The 24,882-nt window shown below is 35.2% G+C and overlaps 1 protein-coding gene across 4 annotated transcripts in view; it reads left to right on the top strand.

Annotated features, from left to right (window-relative positions):
* Spata5 (spermatogenesis associated 5) overlaps positions 1-24,882 on the top strand; it is a 204,279-nt gene that overhangs the window by 41,275 nt on the left and 138,122 nt on the right. For all 4 annotated transcript variants that reach the window (XM_032898480.1, XM_032898481.1, XM_032898483.1 and 1 more), the window contains exons 12-14: positions 4,748-4,801; positions 6,317-6,396; positions 11,705-11,831. In XM_032898480.1, coding sequence (XP_032754371.1) covers positions 4,748-4,801; positions 6,317-6,396; positions 11,705-11,831 — 261 coding nt within the window. The remainder of the gene's footprint in view (positions 1-4,747; positions 4,802-6,316; positions 6,397-11,704; positions 11,832-24,882) is intronic.

Below are 24,882 nucleotides of genomic sequence, written 5' to 3'. Positions count from 1 at the left end.
GTTTCTTTCCTTATATCTTGTATGGTGTCTGTTCCATAAGGAACAGTTGCTTTTTATTTCTTTATTTGAAGTAGATGACAGTAAAATATGAGTAGAGAAGATAAGAAATAAGTTGGTGCAAATACCCAGCTTAAGTAGAGCTAATATGGTACAGTCAAAATTCTGAAGAGATGTGTCTTTCTTCATCTCCCTTCCCCAAATGAATGATTGGGAAATAAGTATTTTTGACAAGAGCAGTTTTCTTCCCCTTTGTGCCAATCGCTCACATTTTTTAGAGCTTCTAGTTGCTTGTAGCACATCTGACTCACACTTGCTGTTTCCTGCTCGTGGAAGTATTTCTCTAGAATGAACTTCTGTGTGAACTGATGTTGATTTTCACAATGCTTTCTTCATAGTGCCTATGTGTAATTCTATCCCTTGCAGATTTTACTTTTTGTGGGCATATTCCCTCATATTTGCCATAATCAACACTTGGTTAATTTGCCTCCTCTAGACCACTTAGACCTTAAACACTTGATTTGAATTTTAATAGCCCAGACTACCAGACAGGTGTCAGGCTCATTTAAGCAGCCCCTGGGAAGACTGGAAAAGTCCAGGAAATTATTACAGAGCAATACTGCAAGAGCCTGAGGTCACAAGCTCATAGTTGAATTTGTTACTGTGAAATAATAAGACATAGGGGCTCCGTCAGGTTCAGTTCTCCCCCGATCAGTAATGCAGTTGTGCAAATACATATTCTTTGGATATTTGTTGTTTTGAAAATTTGAGCAATAGAAATCTTTACCATGGTTGCTAAAAATAATATATGCTCAAATAAGGTAATAATTATATAGTTTTTCTTGATCACACTTACCAGTATAATGCATGCTGTCTAGTGGGTAAAATATACCAGTATCAAGTTGCCAAGGTTATTTTAAAATTGCTGAACAAAATCCTCCTGGGATTTTAACAGTACACACTTTAAAGATTGATATGTCGTTTTTAAAATAAAACTTAGTAAATGTGAAACTTACAAACCATACTGTTTCCATCTCAATTGTATAGTTAGATGCAAATTGATGTTTAAAATGCAGTATTTTCAAATTAGGTTATGGAGTTATTTATTTAGAAAGATTTAGAAGTCATCTTTGCAGCTTGTTCTGTTCCCCACCTTTTTATTTACAGCGTTGGTATTTTGTAATTCAACTCAGCTGCTATGGCCTATTGTTTGCCTCAGTAAAACCTGCCTCAGTTCACAGTTTGGAGCAGTTCTCTGTCACCTGAAACATTTATGAGTTGTGAACCTCACATTGTCATTAATTTGTGGGACTTGGGACATTTACTTCACTTCTTTGTATTTAATATTTTTAATTAAAATTATGGCATGTGTATATTTTATATATATCATATATTTATATATTTCATGATTAAAGCAGGATTGTATTTTTTTAAGATTATTATTATAATGAAATGCCTGAGGCAGGCTGTTAGAGTGATTTACCACATAGCTTTAGAGGCTAAAACTCTTGAGGGTGTTACGGTCCATAGTGTCTTGACAAAAGTATAGGTAGGTAGGTGAAAGAGATCATTACAAAGAGGTAGTCAGAGTGATTTAGTGGTTGGGCTGCCTCTTGTAACAACTCATCCCCAGGAACTCAGAATCTAACAAGAACTAACTAGCATTCATTCTGAGGGTAATTCTTTCATTGATCTAAGGGTTTCCTACTGGACTCTGTCTCTTAAAGGTTCGCCACATTAGAGACCAAGCTTCTAACACATGAACCCTTTGGGGGCACATTCAAGAAGTATTACCACACCAGAAACAATACACATCAAGGCTTCACAGAATTAACTCATGTTTGTTGTTGCTGACTTCCACTTTTTAGACATGCGCACACACACACAGAGAGAGAGAGAGAGAGAGACACACACACACACAGAGTTTCTCATTGATCAAAAAGAAGTATGGTAGCAGATTATGAAATATAATAGCTGTCTTTACAACTGAATATAAACTTGTAAATTTGTACTAGAATATAGTGAATTTTAACAGCTTGAACTTCAACCTCAAAGTAGCCTCCCTTGGTAATAAAACTGCCTTCATTTATTGATGTCTTGAGCAGTTTATTGTAACAGTTTTAGCATTCTGTATTACATTATGCTGGCATAAGCCTGTACTTTAATACAAAACCATATGCTCTTTTGAGGCCCAACAGTCTTTTTTTTTTTTTTTTTTTTTCGGACCGAACCCAGGACCTTGCGCTTCCTAGGCAAGCGCTCTACCACTGAGCCAAATCCCCAACCCGAGGCCCAACAGTCTTACCTTAATGCTTTTACTCGTTAGTAATACCTGGCTTGAATTATTCCGGCCCAGTTTTTTCATACTGCTAAATTTTTAGGTTAAATTTTCATATCTGTCTCTTCTCATCTGCTCCCCTCCTCTGCCATTCTCTCCTGTCACCTTCCTTTGTTTCTTCCCTGGGGTTTTGGTGGTCTGCTTCTACATGGTAATGGAATGAAGGGTCCTCAGATGTTTCAACTGTTTGGCATGATTTCACATTTCCCATATGTCATCAAGTCTATTTATACAATGAATTTACATTGTGTTAATATTTTTGCTAACAGTGCTAAGATACTGAATTTTATTTAGAAGAGAATACAAAATCATCATAGTCTTCTTTCTAATATTGATATTGAATTGCCTTCTTTAGAAGCATTACTTATAAAAGAGTAAAGATCTTTCTCCACATTCTCTAACTCCTCTTAAACTAGATGATTAAAAGGCTGTGTTTATTATGCCTGTATTTTGAAACGTCTTCATTATATTAGTATTTTATATCATACCCTTTAATTTTATGGATAGCGTTTACCAAAATAACAGGAATAATGCTGAATTGGTGTACACATGCAATAAAACCAGTGAATCCATCAGTTTCCCTTTTGATCTTTGTCTGACCTTTGCCTAATTAGTTGCCCTAAACTGAATAAAATCTGCATAAAATTTTTTTTACTATATCCTGCCTCTACCAAAAAAATCCACTGTGCTTATTGCTTGAAGCTTGAAATGCCTTTCTGTGGTCATGTTTAGGAAATTTTAAAGTAGCACATGTCAGTGAAAAGCACTTTTGTTATACCATAAAAGGACAGTCCTTATTCTTCATTATACTGCTGGAGTATAGAACCAATCCTGGCAGATGAAATCATACAATATAATCTTACTAATCAGTGGGGAGGTTAGAAATGTAACACCATCGTTAAATTTTCTGTCGAAACATTCTGAACACTCACTGCTTGAACAGGTGCAAGGTAGTACTTCTGTAGTCTTAGAGTAGCTTCCTTGCTGCCTTCGCTTCTAGTCTTTCTCTTCCATGTCTTCCACTCACACCTTGACACTTAATGGAGCTTTCACTTAATGAGGACCTTACAGCTACATTTTGTGATTTTTTTTCAGGTTTTGTTTTTATTGCTATAATTAATGTATTAGTACTAGTCATTGATGTGTTTCCTTGTGTGTAGGTAATGGTCTTCTTAGAGTGTGTATGTACTTAGAAGTTATGACCATTGGATATGTCCTAGATGATTTAAAATTGCAGGGTTTTGTTGTTACACATTATTGATTTTTCTCAGTATCTCATGAATCTTTAAATATATTGAAGCCCGGGTTTTCTCTCTAACAGTCACAGCATTTATATTGTAGATGATTTTGAATAAATGAGCTTTTTAAAATTATAATGAATAAATCTATAGTAGGCTGTAGTTTTCAGCTTAAATCTAACTTGCAGCTTGTTTTGGTCCAGACTTCTAACAATAACTTTCACATTTTTAAGGGTTCTTTTTTTTTTTTTTCCAAAAAAGAAGAGTAAGAATAATATGTGAGTCTGTTATCTGTGGAAACCAAAAATATTTAATTATATTAAAGTAATTAATTTCTGCTTGCACAGGCAGGTCAGGAATTCTCTTGCTAAAGCTGATTAGTACAATTTGATAAGAGTTTGATTTCTCTCAAAGAATACCTGGAGACAAGAAAGAAATAGATAACTAAAAGGCAGTTCAGATTTGGATAGCAGAAAGCAGCCAGACCCTATGGAGCTGTATTACAAGGGTGGTTCTGAGAGTGTGATTCTGGAGTGGTTAACCACGTGGGTGGTCCTGAGACTCCTGGCAAGGGAAGTGACAAAGAAGTGTCTATTGGCCTAGTCGTATTGAGTGTAGTGTTGACAGTCCACTTACGGACTTTGTGGAAATATCATATATTGCATGAATCTTTATCTGTTTGCTTAGTTTTTAGAGTTTATCATAGAACTGTAAGAAGAATGTTTTTGATGGCTTCACTTCTTATCTGATAGGGCTATTAATCTAAAGATTTAGGTATAAACTAATAAACAGATGTGAATGGGCTTAGGAATCTACAGGTGTGACTTCTTTGTAGGTCTTGTAAATTAGCTTGTTCTGTCTTTGGTGCCTACACCATGCCTGGTGTGTCATAAAACTGTCCACAAGTGGATAATAGGTAGAGAACAAGTTGTTATAAAACATGTTTAGTTACAACCTTCAATATTGATTTGTGGCTTTACAACATTTGGCCTTAATCTTTTAGGTGTACATAACACCCAAAGGAAGTAAGCATGCTAAGGGAATTAATTTAAATAAATGATTTCATTTGCTTATTTTCTTTTTTGTATATTTCCTTCCTTTATAAAAAGAAAATAATAGTTGACTGTATAAAGTCATTGACCCTTGTTTTTGTTTTTTGTTTTTTTCTCTGCAGGGGCCTGAATTAATGAATAAGTATGTTGGTGAATCTGAAAGAGCAGTTAGAGAGGTAAGAAGTTTATACCATGAGAGAAGCACTCTTCTATCCTTCTATGTAGTTTCTATTAAATTTGGGTAATGGAAAGTGGTCTGATTCTTCTGCAAGCAAATACTATTTTATTATTTAAAATGCAATTTTGTGTTTGTTCTTATCTATCATACTATCCTAACTTTTATTTTTATCCAAAATTACTTTTAAGAACTACTAGCTTTTTCTACTTTTTTCCTGTAAGTGAACGAAATATTTGTCTTTATGAAGGGCAGTAAATCTATGTATGGGATTTTAAGCCTTTACATTAGATAGTTTTTTATCATGACTAAGCCTCATATTTGAAAATTTCCATCTTACTGACTTGACCTTACTTTTGCTTAGTGGTTTAGTCAATGTATTTTCTTTCTGTCAGCTGACTTTTAAAGTCAGACTTTTAATTCTACTTCCTGTCTATTAATGCTTCTTCATTCTAGCTGTTGGGCCAAGTTAGGGCAACTAGAGTCACCATTTGATCACATGCCATGATTTTCCTAAACAGATGCTCACCTGCCTCACACAGTGTCCCACATGTTCATAGAAACTCTGTAAGACAAGAACACACGAATAGACATGGGGTGTTTGTAAGGACGGGATTCGAATGTTTTGTTGCAAGAATTTATTTAAAATCATGTTTTGTCATTTCTGTTTTAAAGTGTAGATAATGATACTATTTTTAAAGTATTAGTTGATAATGACAGCATAAAGAAAGGCAGTATTTACTAATATTTGAACTGGCACCTTTATCTTCATGATCATGTAACACATGAACAGAAATAATGGAATAGTTATAAGAGATACATATCTGGATGCTTTTCTGCCCGTGCTGCCTTCTTCCAAGCTTATTTCCACACATCCTTCCTTAGGTTGTTCTTCAGGTAAACGCTGACTGACTTTAGTGCTTTCCTTGGCTTGTGGACAAGCCATCCACAGTCCTATGAGATCTGGCCACTTTTTCTTGCCTAGGTTTTGTCTAAACATTTTAGTATACATTCTTAAAACAAGTATGATTGTGAGAAATATGAGCATTTTATATAGCTATTTTAATGTTTTATGATAGTATATATTATTTGAGTTCCAGGTATCAAGCCAAATGTTTTATACATTGTTTGTTACTCATTTCCTTATCTTCTGAGCTCCGTATTATTACTGCCTTCATTTTCTGAATGTGGAAAATTGAGGTCTGGATAAGTAAATTTGTCTGCTGAAGCTCACATAGCACTTGGTGGAGCTGGGTTTTAATGGGATTTCTCTGATCACTGGTCTCCCTCCTGAACTATATTTATTTTTAGTCTATTGACCACTAAAGAAATTACTTTTAAATTACTATATTGCTTTGTACACCTGTTAAAGGTGTACATGAAGAAATCACAGGCTGGTAGTTTTCTGTATGATAGATTTGATTTTAAATGGTTTTCAATAGGAAACTAGCTTTGTGATTTTTTTTTTTTTTTCAGGCATTTGCTAATCTGGTCTGCTCTGTTACTCTTTCACTAGGTATTCCGTAAAGCAAGAGCAGTGGCACCTTCCATTATCTTTTTTGATGAACTTGATGCCTTGGCTGTTGAAAGGGGCAGGTAAGAAACGTTAAATATTAGCATATTCAATAATAGCATTAATATTTTATGCAAAAGTAATCTGTAACAATTTTTTCTAGAAATTATTTTTATATCTGTGCAGTTAACTTCTCCTTTACCCATTTATTTCATCTAATCACTTTGTATAATCATTTCCTATACAACTGGATAGCAATTGAAGCATTTGAGTTAACTTTCAGTTTATCTACAAAGGTCTTTTAGTGCTACATACTAGAAGTAATAGTAATGATAAAAATATTTAGTTAAAGGTGAAAACAAAATTGAATTAAATATAATTATTTGGTATAATAGAACATTATAAAAGCTGCTGCTATATGACCCACACAAAAATCTTATTTTCATGTTTCTAGCTTTGTGTTAAAACAGAAAGATCTCTCTTCAATATAAAAAACTTTTTGGGAGAGGAAAAAAGATATTTTATAGATTTTTAGAGTTCCTTAGAATAAATGTCTCACAATAAAATAAAAGATAAATTATCTATAAAATTGGGCTGAAAATGATGTGAATTTTAGAAAATTTTCTTTAAATTTGCTTGATGACCCTTGCTATCAAGATGCTCATAGGGTTCTAAGTACTAGAATACTTCAAATGTATTATTACTGTGATATAGTCAGTTTTTCAGAAATTGCCATAATAATCACGCTAGTCATCTTTCTTTGAAAATACATCATTTCTGCCCTTTTTCTTTTGGTTCTGGGGATTACCCCAAGAGTTTGCACTTGCTGTGCATGGGCTCTACCCTTGAACCAAATTTCTGGCTCAACAAATGACAAGATTTCTATGACAAGATTAGTTAGTAAACTATTATTTTCTTTTTCATCTAGTTTTCTGTTGCTGTAGAGCAAAGATATCCCCAGTAAGTAATAGTGGAAAAAAAAAAATGATTGGCTAGCCACATCGATGGTATGATTTGCCAGTTTGTTTTATTCTGTGTTTTAATATTATTCTTTTGATTATGTTAAATTTCTCATGCCATTGTATGTTTTCTGAGAATAATTTGGACAGAGGTTTTGACTTGTGAAAGGAAAGAGGAATTACTGTATTAGAAGTGTCTGACTTCAGTATTTTTTGTTGCTGAATGCTTTTTAATGCTGTTTGCCTTTCTCTAGCAGATAGTAAAATTTTATATTTTAGTGATTTAAATATTTGTATATAACTAAATATTTGTGTTTAAGCTTTTTGGCTCTGATTTCTTAGGATGTCAGTTTTATAGTTTTGGTTTCCTACTAATGTTTTTCAAAGTTAACCAGGATGTTTTCAAGGCCTATGAAATGTTTTCACCAAGTTATTTGCAAACTAGGTCTCAATGGCTATGTGGAAATAAAGAACAAAAATTATATATATAATCAGTGTCGAAGACTCCCCCCCCTTTTTCTTTTACATTTTCTCTTTATTTCAGCACAATACTAGACATCATTAGTTCATACTAAATGTTATTTAAATGTAAATGCACATGGAATGTTTACATATCAGCATTTCTAAATATTGTAATACAAAGTGAAGAAACATGCAAACTATCATTTCCCAAAGATATTATTTAATATATTCATCAAAGATAAGTCGGGGGAGGGAGGCTTCACTAAGGAAGATTCATTGGTCACATGCATTAATAAGTTACGGCTGAGGAACATTGAGCACAAAAGTAGCGTTTTGGTATTGGTATGTTTTAGTAGAATTCCCCTCTTAATTTTAACATTAAACCACCATTTGTTTCTATAACAAATAGTAATTAGGTAGTTATCTTTTCCTTTGTGGATGTAACAAGAGATATCAATAGTAAATTTCTTAACATATATGCTGTAATTAATAATACTAAATGGTTTCCTGTACGTAATAGTATAGTTTTATGAGATTTTGGATCTGATAGGACACATACTTAGCTTGCTTAATGTATCAGTTTCGTACATTACAATTAACCAAGTCCTCAAGAGAGCCATAATGTTTCTTTCATCCTCTTGCAGGTATCCAGCACAGTGCACATAGGTACACAATAGAATAATCAAATATTGACTAATAGTAAGAATAAAGGCTACAGGGTAAAAGGGGCTGTTTATTTTTATTCAGTCTGGTACTTGAGGGAAAAGTCCAGCTTATGCTCATGGTATTTTGGCATACCATGTTATTGGTAAATAGATTTTCTATTTATAATTTTTTTTAATAAAGAATCTTAGAAGCTTTGCAGTAATTCACCCTGACAGTGGGCTCAAAATAATTAGAATGCTAAGCAAAGCTGAACAACAAAATAAGAGCAATGAAAAGAGCCAGACGTTTTTGTGCAAACTAAATTGAGAAGTAATAAGCCTGAACTGAAAACCTTGTCATTTGTGCTAAGGATACACAGGTGATTGGTGTTCTTTGTATATAGCTACTAGTAAAAGAAGAATTGAGAAACGGTAGCAAGGGAATAAAGGTTATGCTTCTTTTTAAAAACATTTATTTGTATTTTTAGTTATGTGTATGTGTATTTGTACGTGCGCGCGCGCGCGCGCGCGTGTGTGTGTGTGTGTGTGTGTGTACACGCGCTTGCGTCTGTGTGTGTATGTGCATGTGAGTTACAAGCAGTTGTAAGCCACCTGACAACGGTACTGGTAGCTGAAACTAGGTCCTCCATAAGAACAGGGCACATGCTCTTAAAATTTTCACTTTTTTTCAACTGGAACACCACACTTCTTAGGCTGATGAGAAAATACTTTGAAAAAGATGGCTGCTAATTATGAATAGTACTAATTCATTTTGTAGAAAAGACTTTAAAGCATATTACTTTATGCTCAAGGGCCATTCTTTTACACTTAAATACTTTTTTTCAGTAGAGAAATCTAATACTGCTTTTTGTTTGTTTATAAGTTGATAAGTACTCAAGTTACTAGGTCCAAATGTTATGTGTGGACCAATCTAATAGCTTATAGGTTATAATCCTGAATCATCACATACAGATGCTATGTATAATTCTCCTTCTGAAAATTTAAGTTCCTTTCAAAAAAAAAAAAAAAAAAAAGAACAAAAAACACAACTAACCCCAGGATCCTCCAAGATTTCATTTTTTAATTAAGTGAGGAGAACTGTTGGTATAGATCCAAGAAGCCAAAAGAGTAGGGATTTTTTTTTAATACAGTTTATTTCCTGGGTAAAGTATTTTTGTATCTAAGTATACAGTCTTATAAAGTGCTATTGAAAATATGTTGTCAGGTTTGGAGGGATTTTTTTTTAAATCGTTTTTACATTGTAAGACTTTCTGAAAAATATGTAAGTAAATCATACTATCCAAAATAAGTCATGCCTTGAAAACTCATAAGGAGCCAAGATACTGTATTTGAACATGAAATAAAGTATAAGATTAAATGTAAAGAACTCTGTAAGTATATGACAAATATATGGTCTACTTAAACACCTAGTAACAAGGGGCTTTTGGTCTTATATTGGATATAGGCTGATCATTCCAGTCATGCCTGGGTGTTACCAAACAGGTCAGAGGAGCTGTTTATAGTATGAGATTGATGGTTTCCATTAGCAAGATGAAGGGATACTTTCTACTATGTTGTAATGAAGGCTCTGTAGGGAACTGACAATTGATTTGAATGAATCTGTCCCAATCTGTGTTATTTCTGAGATTCTGAAAACCTTCAGTTATGTTCACTTTGCCATTGCATCTTACTCCTTACTCCTTCTCTTCCTCTTTTTCATCTCCTGGTTTTTTTGTTTGTTTGTTTGTTTGTTTGTTTGTTTAATGTGTTTGAAGGGTTGTGTATTCTGAAGATCAACCCAAGGTTTGGGTATGCAAGACAAACACTCTTGCTAATCTGTATCTCTAGCCATATCCATATCTTTTTGAAAAACAGAAAATATTTATGGGCCAGACTCCATTTCCGTTCCTTGTGGTATCTTTAAAGGAAGTGAGTGAGAGTCATAATTATAATGATGGTGTCTATAACTGCTGCCTTTTGGTAATTTGTGCTAAGTACTGTGCTGAGCCCTTCCATGTTGTATTTAATTTTTAAAATAATTAATCTATTTGGTATACTGTGGCAGAATACCTAAGTGGGTTTTGTTTTATTATTAATGTATGTGTACGGATGTTGTTGATTTTTTTTTTAACTACGTTTGACTATATTGATTTTTCTATTGTTTTTTAATTTGTAAGTTTTATTGATTGACATTTGGGTATTTTGTGGGGGGTTGCTTTAACTTTATTCATCTAGTATTTATGAACTCAAAGTATCTTTGATAATTTCATTGTTAAAGACTCTTGAAAAGGTTATTTTATATAGATTGTTGTGAAAAATAAAGACTATTTAAAATGTTAAAAGTTTACTTAGGTAGCAGATCTATTTACCTAATGGTCGGCTGTTCTCTAGGGATTAGGCCTTAGGTTCTCCATATACTCTCTGATCTTGGAGAGCTTAAATACTGCACAGGACCACTGGAAATTAAAACTTGGAATGAGCAATTACATAAAACACCTCATGTCCACTTGAAAGTTGTGGATAAGAGGATCTGTCTTGTGGATAGTCAGTCGAGTTTTGGAGCTTGTACTGTATGTTGAAATCTGAGTCCTGTCAGTAATTATGCTGCACGCTGGTTATACAGGGTGCTCTGTCACAGGAGCTAAGTAAGGTAAAGGTAGCATTCATCCCATGGTAGAGAAAAACCCTGTATTGTTTTCTATCCCTTTCAAGCATATTTCACTGAATATCTCTGTGAATGCTTTTTCATTTCACAGAGTAAGTAATTCACAAGTCTGCATAGATCTGAAAAAATTGTGATTGTGAATGTTGCCCAGCAAGAAATTAGAATGACACCAACTATCTGCCTGCTTGCTGTATTTTTTAAATGCTTGATAATTTCCATGTATCTAGAAATATTAGTGACTTCTCTTTTGTTGTGTGATATGCAGAAAAATTCTGAGCATGTAATTCAGCCTTCCTCTGAGTCTATATCATACTATATACATTTCTTTTCCTGCCTATTCCTGTCAATATGTAGCAGACGTAAGTTTTGACTCATTTTAATTCTTTGTGTGTTTGATGAACTGGTTGGAATAACTTTATGTCTCACTTTCCAGTTCAATTTTCATTTACCATTTTAGTGTTAGAGAAAAAAATCAGCATGTTGATGATTAGGAGAGGAAATTATCTGGATATAATTTTTGATATAATTCAGTTACTAATGAGTTGTCAGGCATACATTTGCAATCAGATACATTGTTTTCTTATAAAGAAATTTTAAAATATTAAATGTGGTATTTAGGGGGATAAAAAGAAGATTTTTAAAACCTTTTTCAAAATACCAGTTCTTCAGGTGCCGGGAATGTTGCAGACCGTGTTTTGGCTCAGCTGTTAACGGAAATGGATGGAATTGAACAGCTAAAAAATGTGACAGTTTTGGCAGCTACTAATCGCCCAGATAGAATAGACAAGGTAAGAAAGAAAATGATATGTATGTTGTAAAACCAAGAAGCAGGTTATTGGATTTATATCTTTTTTTTAAGTTTGTTTTTGTTGCATTGCTTCTTTAGTTTTTCATAAAAAAGATGCCAGGCAACGTGAATGGTTTTACTGTTTTGTTACCTACTTCAAATTTACTAATTTTTAAATATGGACAACAGAAACTTCATGTTCTTAGTGAACCAATCTCTCAAGGTTCAGGAAAGTTCCAGATCAAGTTTTGACTATACATGACCTGTTTGTACTGCTGTGTAGGGCACTTGAAAAATCTGGTCCCGGTTCCATTCTCAGGCAGCTGTAATCAGTGCAGTGGAGTGTTGGAGGATGTCCTTTTCTGTGTGAAGAACTAGGATTGGACTGGACTAGCCAGCTTCTTCCTAACTCAGGACAGCATACCCTTTTATCTCAATTACAAGGAGAAATGGAGAGAATGCCTGGGACCACGTCCACTTAGGGAACTACCCTGTTAATGCAAGTATTTTGTAGCTCTCCAATGTTCCTTTGTCCCCTCTGCTGCCAGAAACTTTCAGTGTATTTCACTTGAACATTAACTATTTAAGTTTTTTTTTCTATCTAGTTTAGACTTTAGGAAAATGGTATAGGATTTTCATCTTTGCCATGGTAAATGTATTTCATACTCAATAAAATTAGGTCACCTACCATAACTTTGTAGAAGTGCTATCATGGCCATCACTTTACTATATTAGAATGAAAATAATAATGGATTCTTTTCTCCCAGTATGGACCTAACTTTGTGTGTGTGTGTGTGTGTGTGTGTGTGTGTGTGTGTGTGTGTGTGTGTGTGCTTTTTAAATTGTGATTTTTAAAAAACCCATTTGAAGATAAGAAGGATCCTTGCTATTAGATGAACACTTATTTAGTTAACATTTGGCCTTATGGTGAAGGCTCTTGGACAAATGCAGGTAAGAGGACTTTCTTCCTCTTGCTGCTGGCTGTGTTTATACAAGCTACCTGAGGTCCGAACTTTTGTGAAGACCTGGATCAGTGCTGAACATCTCAGAGATTGGTGTGAAAGGTAGCACTGAATTTTAACAAGTAGTATAGAATGTGATGATGAGATCCTTAAAGACTTCCTCATTCAAATAAAGGTTCTGAATCCAGGAACAAATATCGGTTGCCATTCCTGGGTGGGTGGTCCTCGGTTCTATAAGAAAGCAGGCAAAGCAAGACAAAAGGAGCAAGCAGCACCCCTTCATGTTTTCTGCATCAGCTCCTGCCTCCAGGTTCCTACCCTGTTTGAGTTTCTGTCCTGAATTTTTAATATCAAGAATAGTAGTTTGGAAGCATAAGCCCTTTCTTCCCCAAGTTGTTTTGATCATGGTGTTCCACCATAGCAAAAGAAACCTTAATTAACTAGGATGTATGTATAGCTTTTTCTGAGCTGGTTTGGGTTCTTTAGGTATATTCCCAGGAGTGAAGAAAGGTTATATGTTAGTTCTGATTTTAGTTTTTTGAAGCCTGGATACTGATTTCCAAAGTGGCCTACACTACTTGGACATTCCCACCAGCAGGGTTTAAGTGCGCTTTTTTGCCTTTGTCCTCTCAGCATTTGCAGTTTTCTTGATGGTTGCCATTCTAACTGGTATGTAGTGAAGCCTCAGTTTAGTTTTGATTTGCATTTCCCTCCTTGTTAAGGATATTTAAGATTATTTTAATGTACTTACTGGCCTTTTGAAAACTCTCTGTTCCATTCAAATTGGCCACTTATTGATTGATTTGGGAGATGAGTAATTTTTTTAATTCTTTAACTTTATGAATTTTATTGTTCTCTGATTTATAGTTGGCAAAGATTTTCTGCAGCCTGCTCCATCATTGAGATGATTATTTTTATGCAGCTTTTAAATTTTATTTAATTCTATTTCTTTATTTTTTATTGTTACTTTCTAAGTTGTTTATACCCTTTCACAAAGTAATTACATATTATGTCTCAAACATTACCTTCCCCATCCTTGTACTTTCAGAGTGTTAAATCTTCAGTCTTGATTTCATTTATGTATTTAATTTTTTGAGATTTTAGTGTAACTACATAATTTTTCCCTACCTTTTTCTTCCAAATCAGATTTACCAGCATCAATTATTGACAAGGCTACTTTCCTCCAATAGATGTTTGAGGCACTTTCTTCAAAAGTCATTTGACTGTAGCTGCATGAGTTTCCTTGGGGGCTCTTTATTATATTATCTTCTGTTCTGTTTGTCTGTTATTCTTCCGGTACCACATTGGTTTTGTCTGAGATACAATTTGAAGCTAGGTATTCCGATACCTTTAGCGATTGCTCTTTCAGCTGAAAATTGCTTTGACTATTTGGAGTATTTTGTGCTTTCAAATGGATTTTGTTTTAATTTTTGTGAAGAATCTCATCGAATTTTGAAAGGGATTACTAAATTGGATCTATGTAATATATAATAATTTCAATAAACCAGTCATTTCCAAATATTTAGACACTGTGTGAGATATTTCCATCTTCCAGTGTTTAGTTTGATAAGACATTATTAGTAAGGGTCCTATTCCACAGTCCCAGATGACACAGAGCTCACTGTGTAACTCTCTAACTTAAACTGGCTTCAGACTTTCTGCTTCAATATTCCATGTGATAGAATTACAGGTGTGAGATGTTTTATTTTCTTCTTTAAGCCTTTTGCTATAATTCTGGAGCCCTTCCCAAACCTTGGTTACTTTAGGTACGTATGCTTTAAAAAAAATGTACAGTATCACCACAGAGTCTTTACATAGTCAAACAGCAAAATTCAAGTACCATATGACCAGGATGGCCAGGATCAGAACAGTTGCTTCGATAAGTAGTAGAATAGCCTAAAATTGACAAGAGACACCAGTGGTGGAACAACTGGGGAGACGTGCCTGAACTTAGCTTCTGTTTTCCTAATAACTAATTCAACCTATTAGTTTTCTATATCATTTAAAAATGTGTTAGACAATCTTATGTCATTAAACTCTACAGTTTTAACTTTTTTTCAGGAACTGATAATAATAAATAGCATTCCAGTTGCTACCCAAAAGGGTGTTAAGAGAGCTAAGCTTGTGCTTTTAGTTTCATTGTAGTTATAAGATAGTTGGTTTTGTTTTCCTTTTGGATACTACCTTCCTGTCCATTCTTATTGTTACAAGTTTCCTTTGAACACGTAGTAAAGAAAGCAAATGTTATCCATAGGTAGAAGTGTAACATTTTCTTTTTAACTGTAAGAGTATCATAAAAGGGGGGAAAGCACTAAATTATTCTTAAGATGGTGGTTGTGGAAAAACAAAATTGTGCTTGCCGATACAAGAATACCTTGACTGTTTTATATAAAAAATATAAGAATGACTTATGTTGATTATTTTAGAACTGTTAGTTGAATTAGTTTGGAATTTTTTTTTTTTTTACTTTCATTTATTATATATAAGTACACTGTAGCTGTCTTCAGATGCACCAGAAGAGGGCATCGGATCTCTTTACAGATGGTTGTGAGCCACCGTGTGGTTGCTGGGAATTGAACTCAGGACCTCTGAAAGAGTAGTCCGGTGCTCTTAACCGCTGAGCCATCTCTCCAGCCCTTTTTTTTTACTGAAATTTTTTTTTATTTACATTTCAATTGTTATCTCCTTTCCCTGTTTCCTGTCCATAAACCCTGTATTCCATCTCCCTACTCCCTTCTTCTGTGAGGGTGTTCCCCCACTCACCCACCTTTTCCCACCTCCCCACCCTGACATTTACCTACACTGGGGGTCCAACCTTGATAGGACCAAGGGCTTCTCTTCCCATTGATGCCCAACAAGGCTATCCTCTGCTACATAGGCAGCTGGGTCCATGGGTCTCTCTTTGGGTAGTGGTTTAGTCCCTGGGAGCTCTGGTTGTTGTCATTGTTGTTCCTATGGGGTTGCGAGCTCCTTCAGCTCCTTCCTTCAATCCTTTCTCTAATTCCTTGAATGGGGACCCCATTCTCAGTTCAATGGTTTGCTGTGAGCATTCGCCTCTGTATTTGTCAGGCTCTGGAAGAGCCTCCCAGGAGACAGCTATATCAGGCTCTTGTCAGCATGCACTTCTTAGCATCAGCCATATTGTCTGGGCGTTTGGATATTGGGAGGCTATATGTATATGGGCTGTATCCTCAGGTGGAGCAGGCTCTGAATGGCCATTCCTTCAGTCTCTGCTCCAAACTTTGTCTCTGTATCCTATGTATCCTATGGATATTTTTGTTCCCTCTTTTAAGGACTAATGCTTCACACTTTGGTCTTCCTTCTTGAGCTTCATATAATTTTGTAATCCGAGTTTTGGGCTAATACCCACTTATCAGTGAGTGTATACCATGTATGTTTTTTTGTGATTGTGTTACCTCACTCAGGATATTTTCTAGTTCCATCCATTTGCCTATGAATCTCATGAAGTGATCATTTTTAATAGATGCATAGTATTCCATTGTGTAGATGTACCACATTTTCTGTATCCATTCTTCTGTTGAAGGACATCTGGGTTTCTAGCTTCTGGCTATTATAAATAAGACTGCTAAGAACATAGTGGAACTTGTATCTTTGTTGTATGTTGGAACATCTTTTGGGTATATGCCCAGGAGAGGTATAGCTGGGTCCTCAAGTAGGACTATGTCCAATTTTCTGAGGAATTTCCAGACTGATTTCCAGAGTGGTTGTAGCAGCTTTCAATCCCACCAACAATGGAGGAGTGTTCTTCTTTCTCCACATCCTCACCAGCATCTATTATCACCTGAGGTTTTTTTTTTTATCTTAGACATTCTGACTGGTGTGAGGTGGAATCTCAGGCTTGTTTTGATTTGTATTTCCCTGATGACTAATGATGTTGAATAGTTCTTTAGGTACTTCTGAGCCATTTGACATTCCTCAGCTGAGAATTCATTGTTTAGCTCTGTACCCCATTTTTAAAAATTTTTTATTAGATTTATTCTTTACATTTCAAATGTTATTCCACTTCCCAGTTTCCTGTCATAAGCCCCCATTCCCTCTCCTCCCCCTCCCCCATATATCCTATATATATATATATATATATATATATCCCCTATATATCCCCCTTATTGCCCCCCATATTCCTCTTCAGTGGGGGTCCAACCTTGGCAAGACCAAGGGCTTCCCCTTCCACTGGTGCCTCAACAAGGCTATTTTCTACTACATATGCAATTGGAGCCCTGGGTTATTTGACTCTCTGGAGTCTCACTTCTTTAGTACTTTGTATATATTGAATATTAGCTCTCTCTTGGGTGTTGGATGGTTAAAGATCTTTTTCCAATTGGTTAGAGAAGCTTTGCAATTTTATGAGGTCCCATTTGTCAATTCTTGATCTTAGAGCATAAGCCATTGGTGTTCTGTTCAGTAAATTTCTCCCAGTGCCCATGTTTTCAAGGCTCTTCCCCACTTTTTCTTCTATTAGTTTGAGTGTATCTGATTTAATGTGGAGATCTTTGATCCATTTAGACTTGAGTTTTGTACACAGCGATTAGATCGGAGCGATTTGCATTCTTGTACATGCTGACCTCCAGTTGAACCAGCACCATTTGTTGAAAGTGCTACCTCTTTTTCCACTGGCTTTAGCTCCTTTGTCAAAGAACAAGTGACCTTAGGTGTGTGGGTTCATTCTGGGTCTGCAATTCTATTCCACTGGTCTATCTATCTGTCTCTGTACCAATACCATACAGTTTTTATCACTATTACTCTGTAATACAGCTTGAGGCCAGGGATAATGATTCCCCCCAGAAGTTCTTTTATTGTTGAGGCCTGTCTATGTTAATTTTCGCTATTCTGGGTTTTTTGATATTCCAAATGAAATTGCAAATTGCTTTTTCTAACTCTATGAAGAATTGAGATGGAATTTTGATGGGGATTGCGTTGAATCTGTAGATTGCTTTTGGCAAGATGGCCAATTTTACAATATTAATCCTGACAATCCATGAGTATGGGAGATCTTTCCATCCTCTGCAATCTTCTTCAATTTCTTTCTTCAGAGACTTGAAGTTCTTGTCATACAGATCTTTTACTTGCTTGGTTAGATTCACACCAAGGTATTTTATGTTATTTGTGACTATTGTGAAGGGTGTCATTTTCCTAATTTCTTTCTTAACCTGTTTATCCTTTGAGTAGAGGAAGGCTACTGATTTGTTTGCATTAATTTTATACCCAGCCACTTCAGTGAAGTTGTTTATCAGGTTTAGGAGTTCTCTGGTGGAATTTTTGGGGTCACTTAAGTATACTATCATGTCATCTGAAAGTAGTAATATTTTGACTTCTTCCTTTCCCATTTGTATCCTTTTGACCTCCTTTTGTTGTCTGATTGTTCTCAGTAGGACTTCTAGTACTATATTAAATAAGTAGGAAGAGAGTAGGCAGCCTTGTCTAGTTCCTGATTTTAGTGGGATTGCTTTAAATTTCTCTACATTTAGTTTAATGTTAGCTACTGGTTTGTTGTATATTGTATATTGTTTTTACTATATTTAGGTGTGCTGTCAAGCTGCTAACATTCTCTCTCCAGGTTTTTTTTTTTTTTTTTTTTTTTTTTGGGAGGCATTCAGAGCTATGAGTTTTCCTCTTAGCACTGCCTTCACTGTGTCCTATAAGTTTGGGTATGTTGTGCCTTCATTGTCATTAAATTCTAAAATGTCTTAGCTTTCTTTATTTCTTCCTTGACCAAGTTATCCTTGAGTAGAGTGTTGTTCAACTTCCATGTGTATGTCGGCTTTTTGTTGTTATTGAAGACCATTGTTAGTCCATGGTGATCTGATAGGATGCATGGAATTATTTCAGTCTTCTTGTATCTGTTGAGGCCTGATTTGTGACTGGTTATATGGTCAGTTTTGGAGATGGTACTATGAGGTGCTGAGAAGAAGGTGTATTCTTTTGTTTTAGGATGACATGTTCTATAGATACCTATTAAATCCATTTGTTCTTAATTTTGTTATTTTCTCCGTGTCTCTGTTTAGTTTTTATTTCCATGATCTGTCCATTGATGAGAGTGGGTGTTGAAGTCTACTATTATTGTGTGAGGTGCAATGTGTGAATGTAGGTGCCCTTGCATTTGGAGTATGGATATTCAGGATTGAGAGTCCATCTTGGTGCATTTTTTCTTTGATGAATATGAAGTGTCCTTCCTTATCTTTTTTAATAGCTTTTGTTTGAATGTCAATTTTATTCGATGTTAAAATGGCTATTCCAGATTGTTTCTTAGTATTATTTGCATTGAACATTGTTTTCCAGCCTTCTACTCTGAGATAGCGTCTGTCTTTGGCACTAAGGTCTGTTCCCTGTATGCAGCAAAATGCTGGGTCCTATTTACTTATCCAGTTTGTTATTCTATATCTTTTTATTGGGGCATTGAGTCTGTCCATTGATGTTAAGAGATACTAAGGAAGAGTGATTGTTGTTTCATATTATTTTTGTTGTTAGAAGTGGACTTATGTTGGTGTGACTCTCTTCTGTTGGGTTAGTTGAAATTAGAATTCTTTGTTGCTTTTTCTAGTGTATAGTTTTCCTTCTTGTGTTGGAGTTTTCCATCTGTTATCCTTTGTAGGGCAAAATTTGTGGAAAGATATTGTGTAAATTTGATTTTGTCATGGAGTATCTTGGATTCTCCGTCTATGTAAATTGAGAATTTGGCTGGATATAGTAGCCTGGACTAGCATTTGTGTTCTCTTAGGGTCTATATGACATCTCCCCAGGATCTTCTAGCTTTCATAGTCTCTGTTGAAATGTCTGTTGTAATTCTGATAGGTCTGCCTTTATATATTATTTGACCTTTTCCCTTACTGCTTTTAATATTCTTTCTTTGTTTTGTGCATTTGGTGGTTTGACTATTATGTGACAAGTGCAATTTCTTTTCTGTTCCAATCTATTTGGAGTTCTGTAGGCCTCTTGTATGTTTATGGACATCTCTTTCTTTGGGTTAGGGAAGTTTTCTCCTATAATTTTGTTGAAGATATTTACTGGCCCTTTAATTTGGGAATCTTCACTTTCTTCTATATCTGTTATCCTTAGATTTGATCTTCTCATTGTGTCTTGGATTTCTTGGATGTTTTGGGTTAGGAGGTTTTTGTTTTTTACATTTTCTTTGTTGGTTATGCCAATGTTTTCTATGGTATCTTCTGCCCCTGAGAGTCTGTCTTCTATGCCCTGTATTCTTTTGATAATGCTTGCATGTCTGTGACTCATGATCTTTTTCCTAGGTTTTCTATCTCTAGGGTTGTCTCCCTTTTTGATTTCTTTATTGTTTCTATTGTTATTTTTAGATCCTGGATGATTATTTGTTCAATTCTTTCACCTGTTTGGTTGTGTTTTCCTTAACAGATTCTTTAACAGATTTTTCGTGTTTCATCTTTAAGAGCTTCTATTTACCTGTGTTTTCCTGTATTTCTTTATTAATTTATTAATTTCCTTCTTAAGGTCCTCTATCATAGTGAGATGCGATTTTAAATCCATATCTTGTTCTTTTGGTGTGTTTGGGTATATCCTGTATTTGCTTGTTGGGAGAAGTAGGCTCTGATGATGCCAAGTAGTCTTGGTTTCTGTTGTTTAGATTCCTGAGCTTGCCTCTTGCCATCTGATTGTCTCTGGTGTTAGCTAGTCTTGCTGTCCCTTACAGTGACTTGTGCCTCATATAAGCCTGTGTGTCAGCACTTCTGAGACAGGCTTTTTCCCCAGCAGTATCTGGGTACAGAGAGCTTTGTCATAGCGTCAGCTCTGGGTGCAGGAGGAAACTGGAGGTATCCTCTCCCAGACTGCTTCTTGGTTCTTGTGTCCTGAAGGCTCCAGATGGGTCCCTCACAGCACAAGTGGTGGTCTTTGCTCTACTCTCAGGTATGTCAGTGTTCCTGGAGACTGGCTTTCAGCTCTGGGTGCAGATGGAGACAGGAAGGATCATTTTCCTGACTGCTCCTTGGTCCCTTTGTCTAGAGGGCTCTAGGCGAGTTCCTGTTTGGCCAGAAGTGTGAGTAGAAGTGGTGTTCTCCCCTGAGCTCTCAGGATTGTCTGCACTTCAAACTTCATACAATATTAATAGTAATGTAGTGCCATTTTTCCGTGTGGTACTCACTAAGTGTTTATGGAACATTTGAAAAAGTATTGGTGAACATATGATAAAACAAATTTTCTTTTAATATGTACAGTTAATTAGAATATTTAGACATCTAATGCGCTGTAGTCAGAAAATGTGAGTGATCTAGACTTTTCAATATTTTAGTGATCTTTCAGAAAAATCAATTTTTGGTCAGATATTCTTACATTACTTTCTTCCTGGCAATTTGGTATTGCAGTTACTCTTCTCTGACACAAGATGGTGATGCTCACCTGTAATGCTTCAAGTGCAGGTTCCAAAGTAGATGCTAAGGAAATGAGTGGAAGTGGCTCTTCTTTCAGAAATAACAATGGATAACCTCCATGTTGATGTGTGCATTGTGTAATTTATGTAAGAGATTTAGATTTGTGTGAGTTAGAGAGCCATAAGATGAGAACTTTAGGAAAGGGGAAAGTTAAGCAATGAAGTGATTAATTGAGTAATCATGGTAGGCTAAATAAAACAATACAGATGCAAAAGTCACCAATGTATACTTATTGATTTTTTTTTTTTGACATTCTGAAAAGGGAGGGCTGTGGTGTCCAAATTTAGATTGGAGTGGCTGGGCTACAGAGATAGTTCAGCAATACCTCCTATGCCCTCTTGTGATATGGTATACATTAATGCATGCAGGCAAAGCACTCATTTATGTAAAATAAAAATAAGTAAAGCTTTAAAAAAAAGCAGATCTGGAAGTCTTAGGGAATTTGCTGCAAAGCGGCATACTGACCTTTTTGAGAGCATATAAACGTCCTTTGACTTGGATTTGAGTTGATTACCCAGCCATGTATATTGTCAACATCCTTGGATTTTGCTTGAGAATGTTTAAGTTTTCTAATACTACAGATTTTATCATAGAGACTTGATGTGACAGGAAAGGGAAATATGGGGATGGGGGCGTGTCTTAGTAAAGAAAGGGAGGGCAAAAAGAGAGAAGGATGGAATGGAGGGACAGAGATTAGGATGTAATAAATAGATAAAATTATATCAATAAATTTCATCAGTAAGAAAATACTTTTGAACAAAAATAAAATCTTAAATTGAAATAGTGGAAGAAAATTTTAGCAAGTCAGGTGGAGGCAAGGCTTTGTACTCCTCAGTTCCTCTCCAAACCTTTGGTTATCTTTGACAGCAGTTTTTCCCAGACCTCACATCACCTCTGCCTTACTTAGTTCAAAGCTCTATCTACTAGGAGGGCACTTTCTTTCCAGCTATACTAGCTGGTCTTCAGCTCTTCAGTAGGAAGGTTCTTCTACACTGCGCTGTTGAGGTATTGGTCTAGAGATTTTTAGCAGTAACTTTAGTCAGCTCATTCAGTCTTGCTTTGGTTGTATTTTTATATGTTGTGGTGCAATTCAATGTAATGTAAATTATCTTCCTGTTCTTTCCCACACTACCTTACTACAAGGTCATCATCACCTGGTTTTTATAGAACAGGAAGGACAGGTAACTCACAATAACTGAATAACAGTGTTGCCTTCCATGACTAAGCAGTCTGTGATCAAGAATAAATGTGTGACCTAAAGTGACTTGATAAAATGACTTTATGGCAGGCTTACTCAGAGTTGTGATTTGTTCTTAAAAAAGAAAATCCACAGGCTGGAGAGATGGCTCAGTGGTAAGAGTGCTGGCTGCTCTTCAGAGGATCAGGGTTCAGTTTCCTGCACCCACATGGTTACAATTTTCTGTAACCAATTCTAGGGGATCTCTCACACAGATATGTATGCAGGAAAACCACAAATGCACGTGAAATGAAATGAAATAAATTACTGTAAAAAATAATTGTAACAGTAAGCCAGTTTTAAGATTGCCTTTTAGATGTCTGTTTTTATCGCATCCTCTTTACTTTGTGTGTTAAAGTGCAGGAAAGTATTTATGATAGTGCATAAAGACAGGTTAGTGTATTTTATATAATTAGAAATGGGAGCACCATAAAAAGCACTGAGCAAGGTGAACAAGATACATTTTACTATATTTATTAGATTTTTAAAAAATTTCTCTTATTCTATATTTGAAGAGTTAACACTCCTTTTGCTTCCTTTTTAATGGAGTTTCTGCCCTTTTTTCAGACATTGGCCAAGACCTAACATTTTAATTAGCACAATAACTTTATGAGGCTTACTCTTAACTTCTGTAAAATGCTTTAAGTGATTATATGCTTAATATTTGTATATCTTTTACCTATCCATATCTGTAATCCATAATGGTGGTTTTGGTAGTCTCCTTATATTACTTGATGACCTGAGTACTGTTTGGGGCAAAGGAGAAAAGATGAGGTATGGCAAAGGCAGGGAGGGAAATGTCAAGTTGGGTGTGGTGGTTATTTTGTATTTCTCTAACTTTATATATTTGACAATTAAAATAGAGTAAGCATTTGTAACTTACAAGTAGCTAATATGTTTTCTTTATACTCCTAGGAAATTTTAATAGAAGTCGAAGGGCACTGAGCTAGGTATAAAACTGAGTAGATAGTGGGACACCCCTGTCCTTGGTACTTATGCTTGTGGCATTTGGAAGTCCGGACACATGAATTTGTACGCCATTGTATCTGGTTTTCATGTATCATAACAGCAATGAATAGTTACTTTATAGGCTGTACAGCTTAAATTATATAGTCTCTGGTCCCTGAACCAAAAAATGAAGTTCTGTGGACCATAACACTTAAAGCTTTTAGTATTATTAGATCATTTACTAGATACCTGTTTAGTACCAGTGTGTTCTATGCAGTAAATGAGGTTATATAGAAGGGAGTCCAGGCATACTCTACAAAAATGTTCAACATTTTTTGTCAGTTACAATACAGTTTGTAGAAAGCTAATACTTAGTAAAGATCTGGTACATGTTCACATAGCGATACTCTTTAGGAAAAGAGCCCAACAGTTGCCTGGCATCATGTAGATGCTGCAACCCATTTTCTCTCTCATGTTCTCCTGGTTTGTATGCTTGCTTTTAAATTGTATTCGAATGTGTTTCTCTTATACTACTTGTTATCATACAGGATATCTGATTCTACTTGCAAGAATTGTTATCTGTTGTGTTCATTGATATGTCTAGTACGTAAAACACATAGCAGTAGTAAGTATAAGAAAGACCTGCCTTACATGTTCTTAACTTATTTTTGCCTTGGGAAAACATCAGTCTTTTATATACTAGCTATAATTTTAATGAACTAAATTGTGTAAGTCTTTAAGTTCTGTTACATGAAAAAAATTAGAGAAGAGGGTCCTATTTTGGTTTGTTTTTGAGATGGGCTGTTGCTCTGTAACCCAGGATGGCTTAAAAGTTACTGTCTTCCCCTTATACATGTCTGTTACCACAAAAGGTTTGAACTATTTAAAATAGTTCATATTGTTTATGTATCACATATAAGTCGTATGTGTCTTAGTTATTTCTATTTTTGAAATTCAATTTTCCCTTTCAACGGAGACTAATGATAGGGAATCATTTAGTCCAAATGGTAGGCTAAATAAAAGTATGCTGTATTAAAGTAAAAACTTAAATACAAAAAGTATGTTGTCTGATTTTTATAGCCCAAATATTAACATCCTTATCTTATAATTATACAGTTTTAAAAGACCATTCCCTAAAAACCACAGGGCACAAACATTTTCTTTCAATTTCTTGACTTAACATAACCCTGGAGTAAAAATTAACCCCTGATTGATTTTAAGTTAGGCACAGAAGCTAAAGTGATCATATTATCAGTTATCCAAAAAGTTTTTAACAGTCGATCAAGTTAGCCTAAGGATAACAGAGAGTTCTATCTGTTTGAATGGATCATAACTCTCACCCATGTGGATCCAAATTTGAGAGGAGTATATTTTGTCATGAACTTTAGAGATGGGAATAAAAGCATTGAAGATAACCAGTAATAGGTACATTACAATATAACAATATTTTGAGGACACTTTTAATAAGTTAAAATTTTTACTATGCAGGAA

This window comes from Rattus rattus, chromosome 3, assembly GCF_011064425.1.
Source record: "Rattus rattus isolate New Zealand chromosome 3, Rrattus_CSIRO_v1, whole genome shotgun sequence".
NCBI classification, from domain to species: domain Eukaryota; kingdom Metazoa; phylum Chordata; class Mammalia; order Rodentia; family Muridae; genus Rattus; species Rattus rattus.
This window is presented reverse-complemented; position numbering and strand designations above follow the sequence as displayed.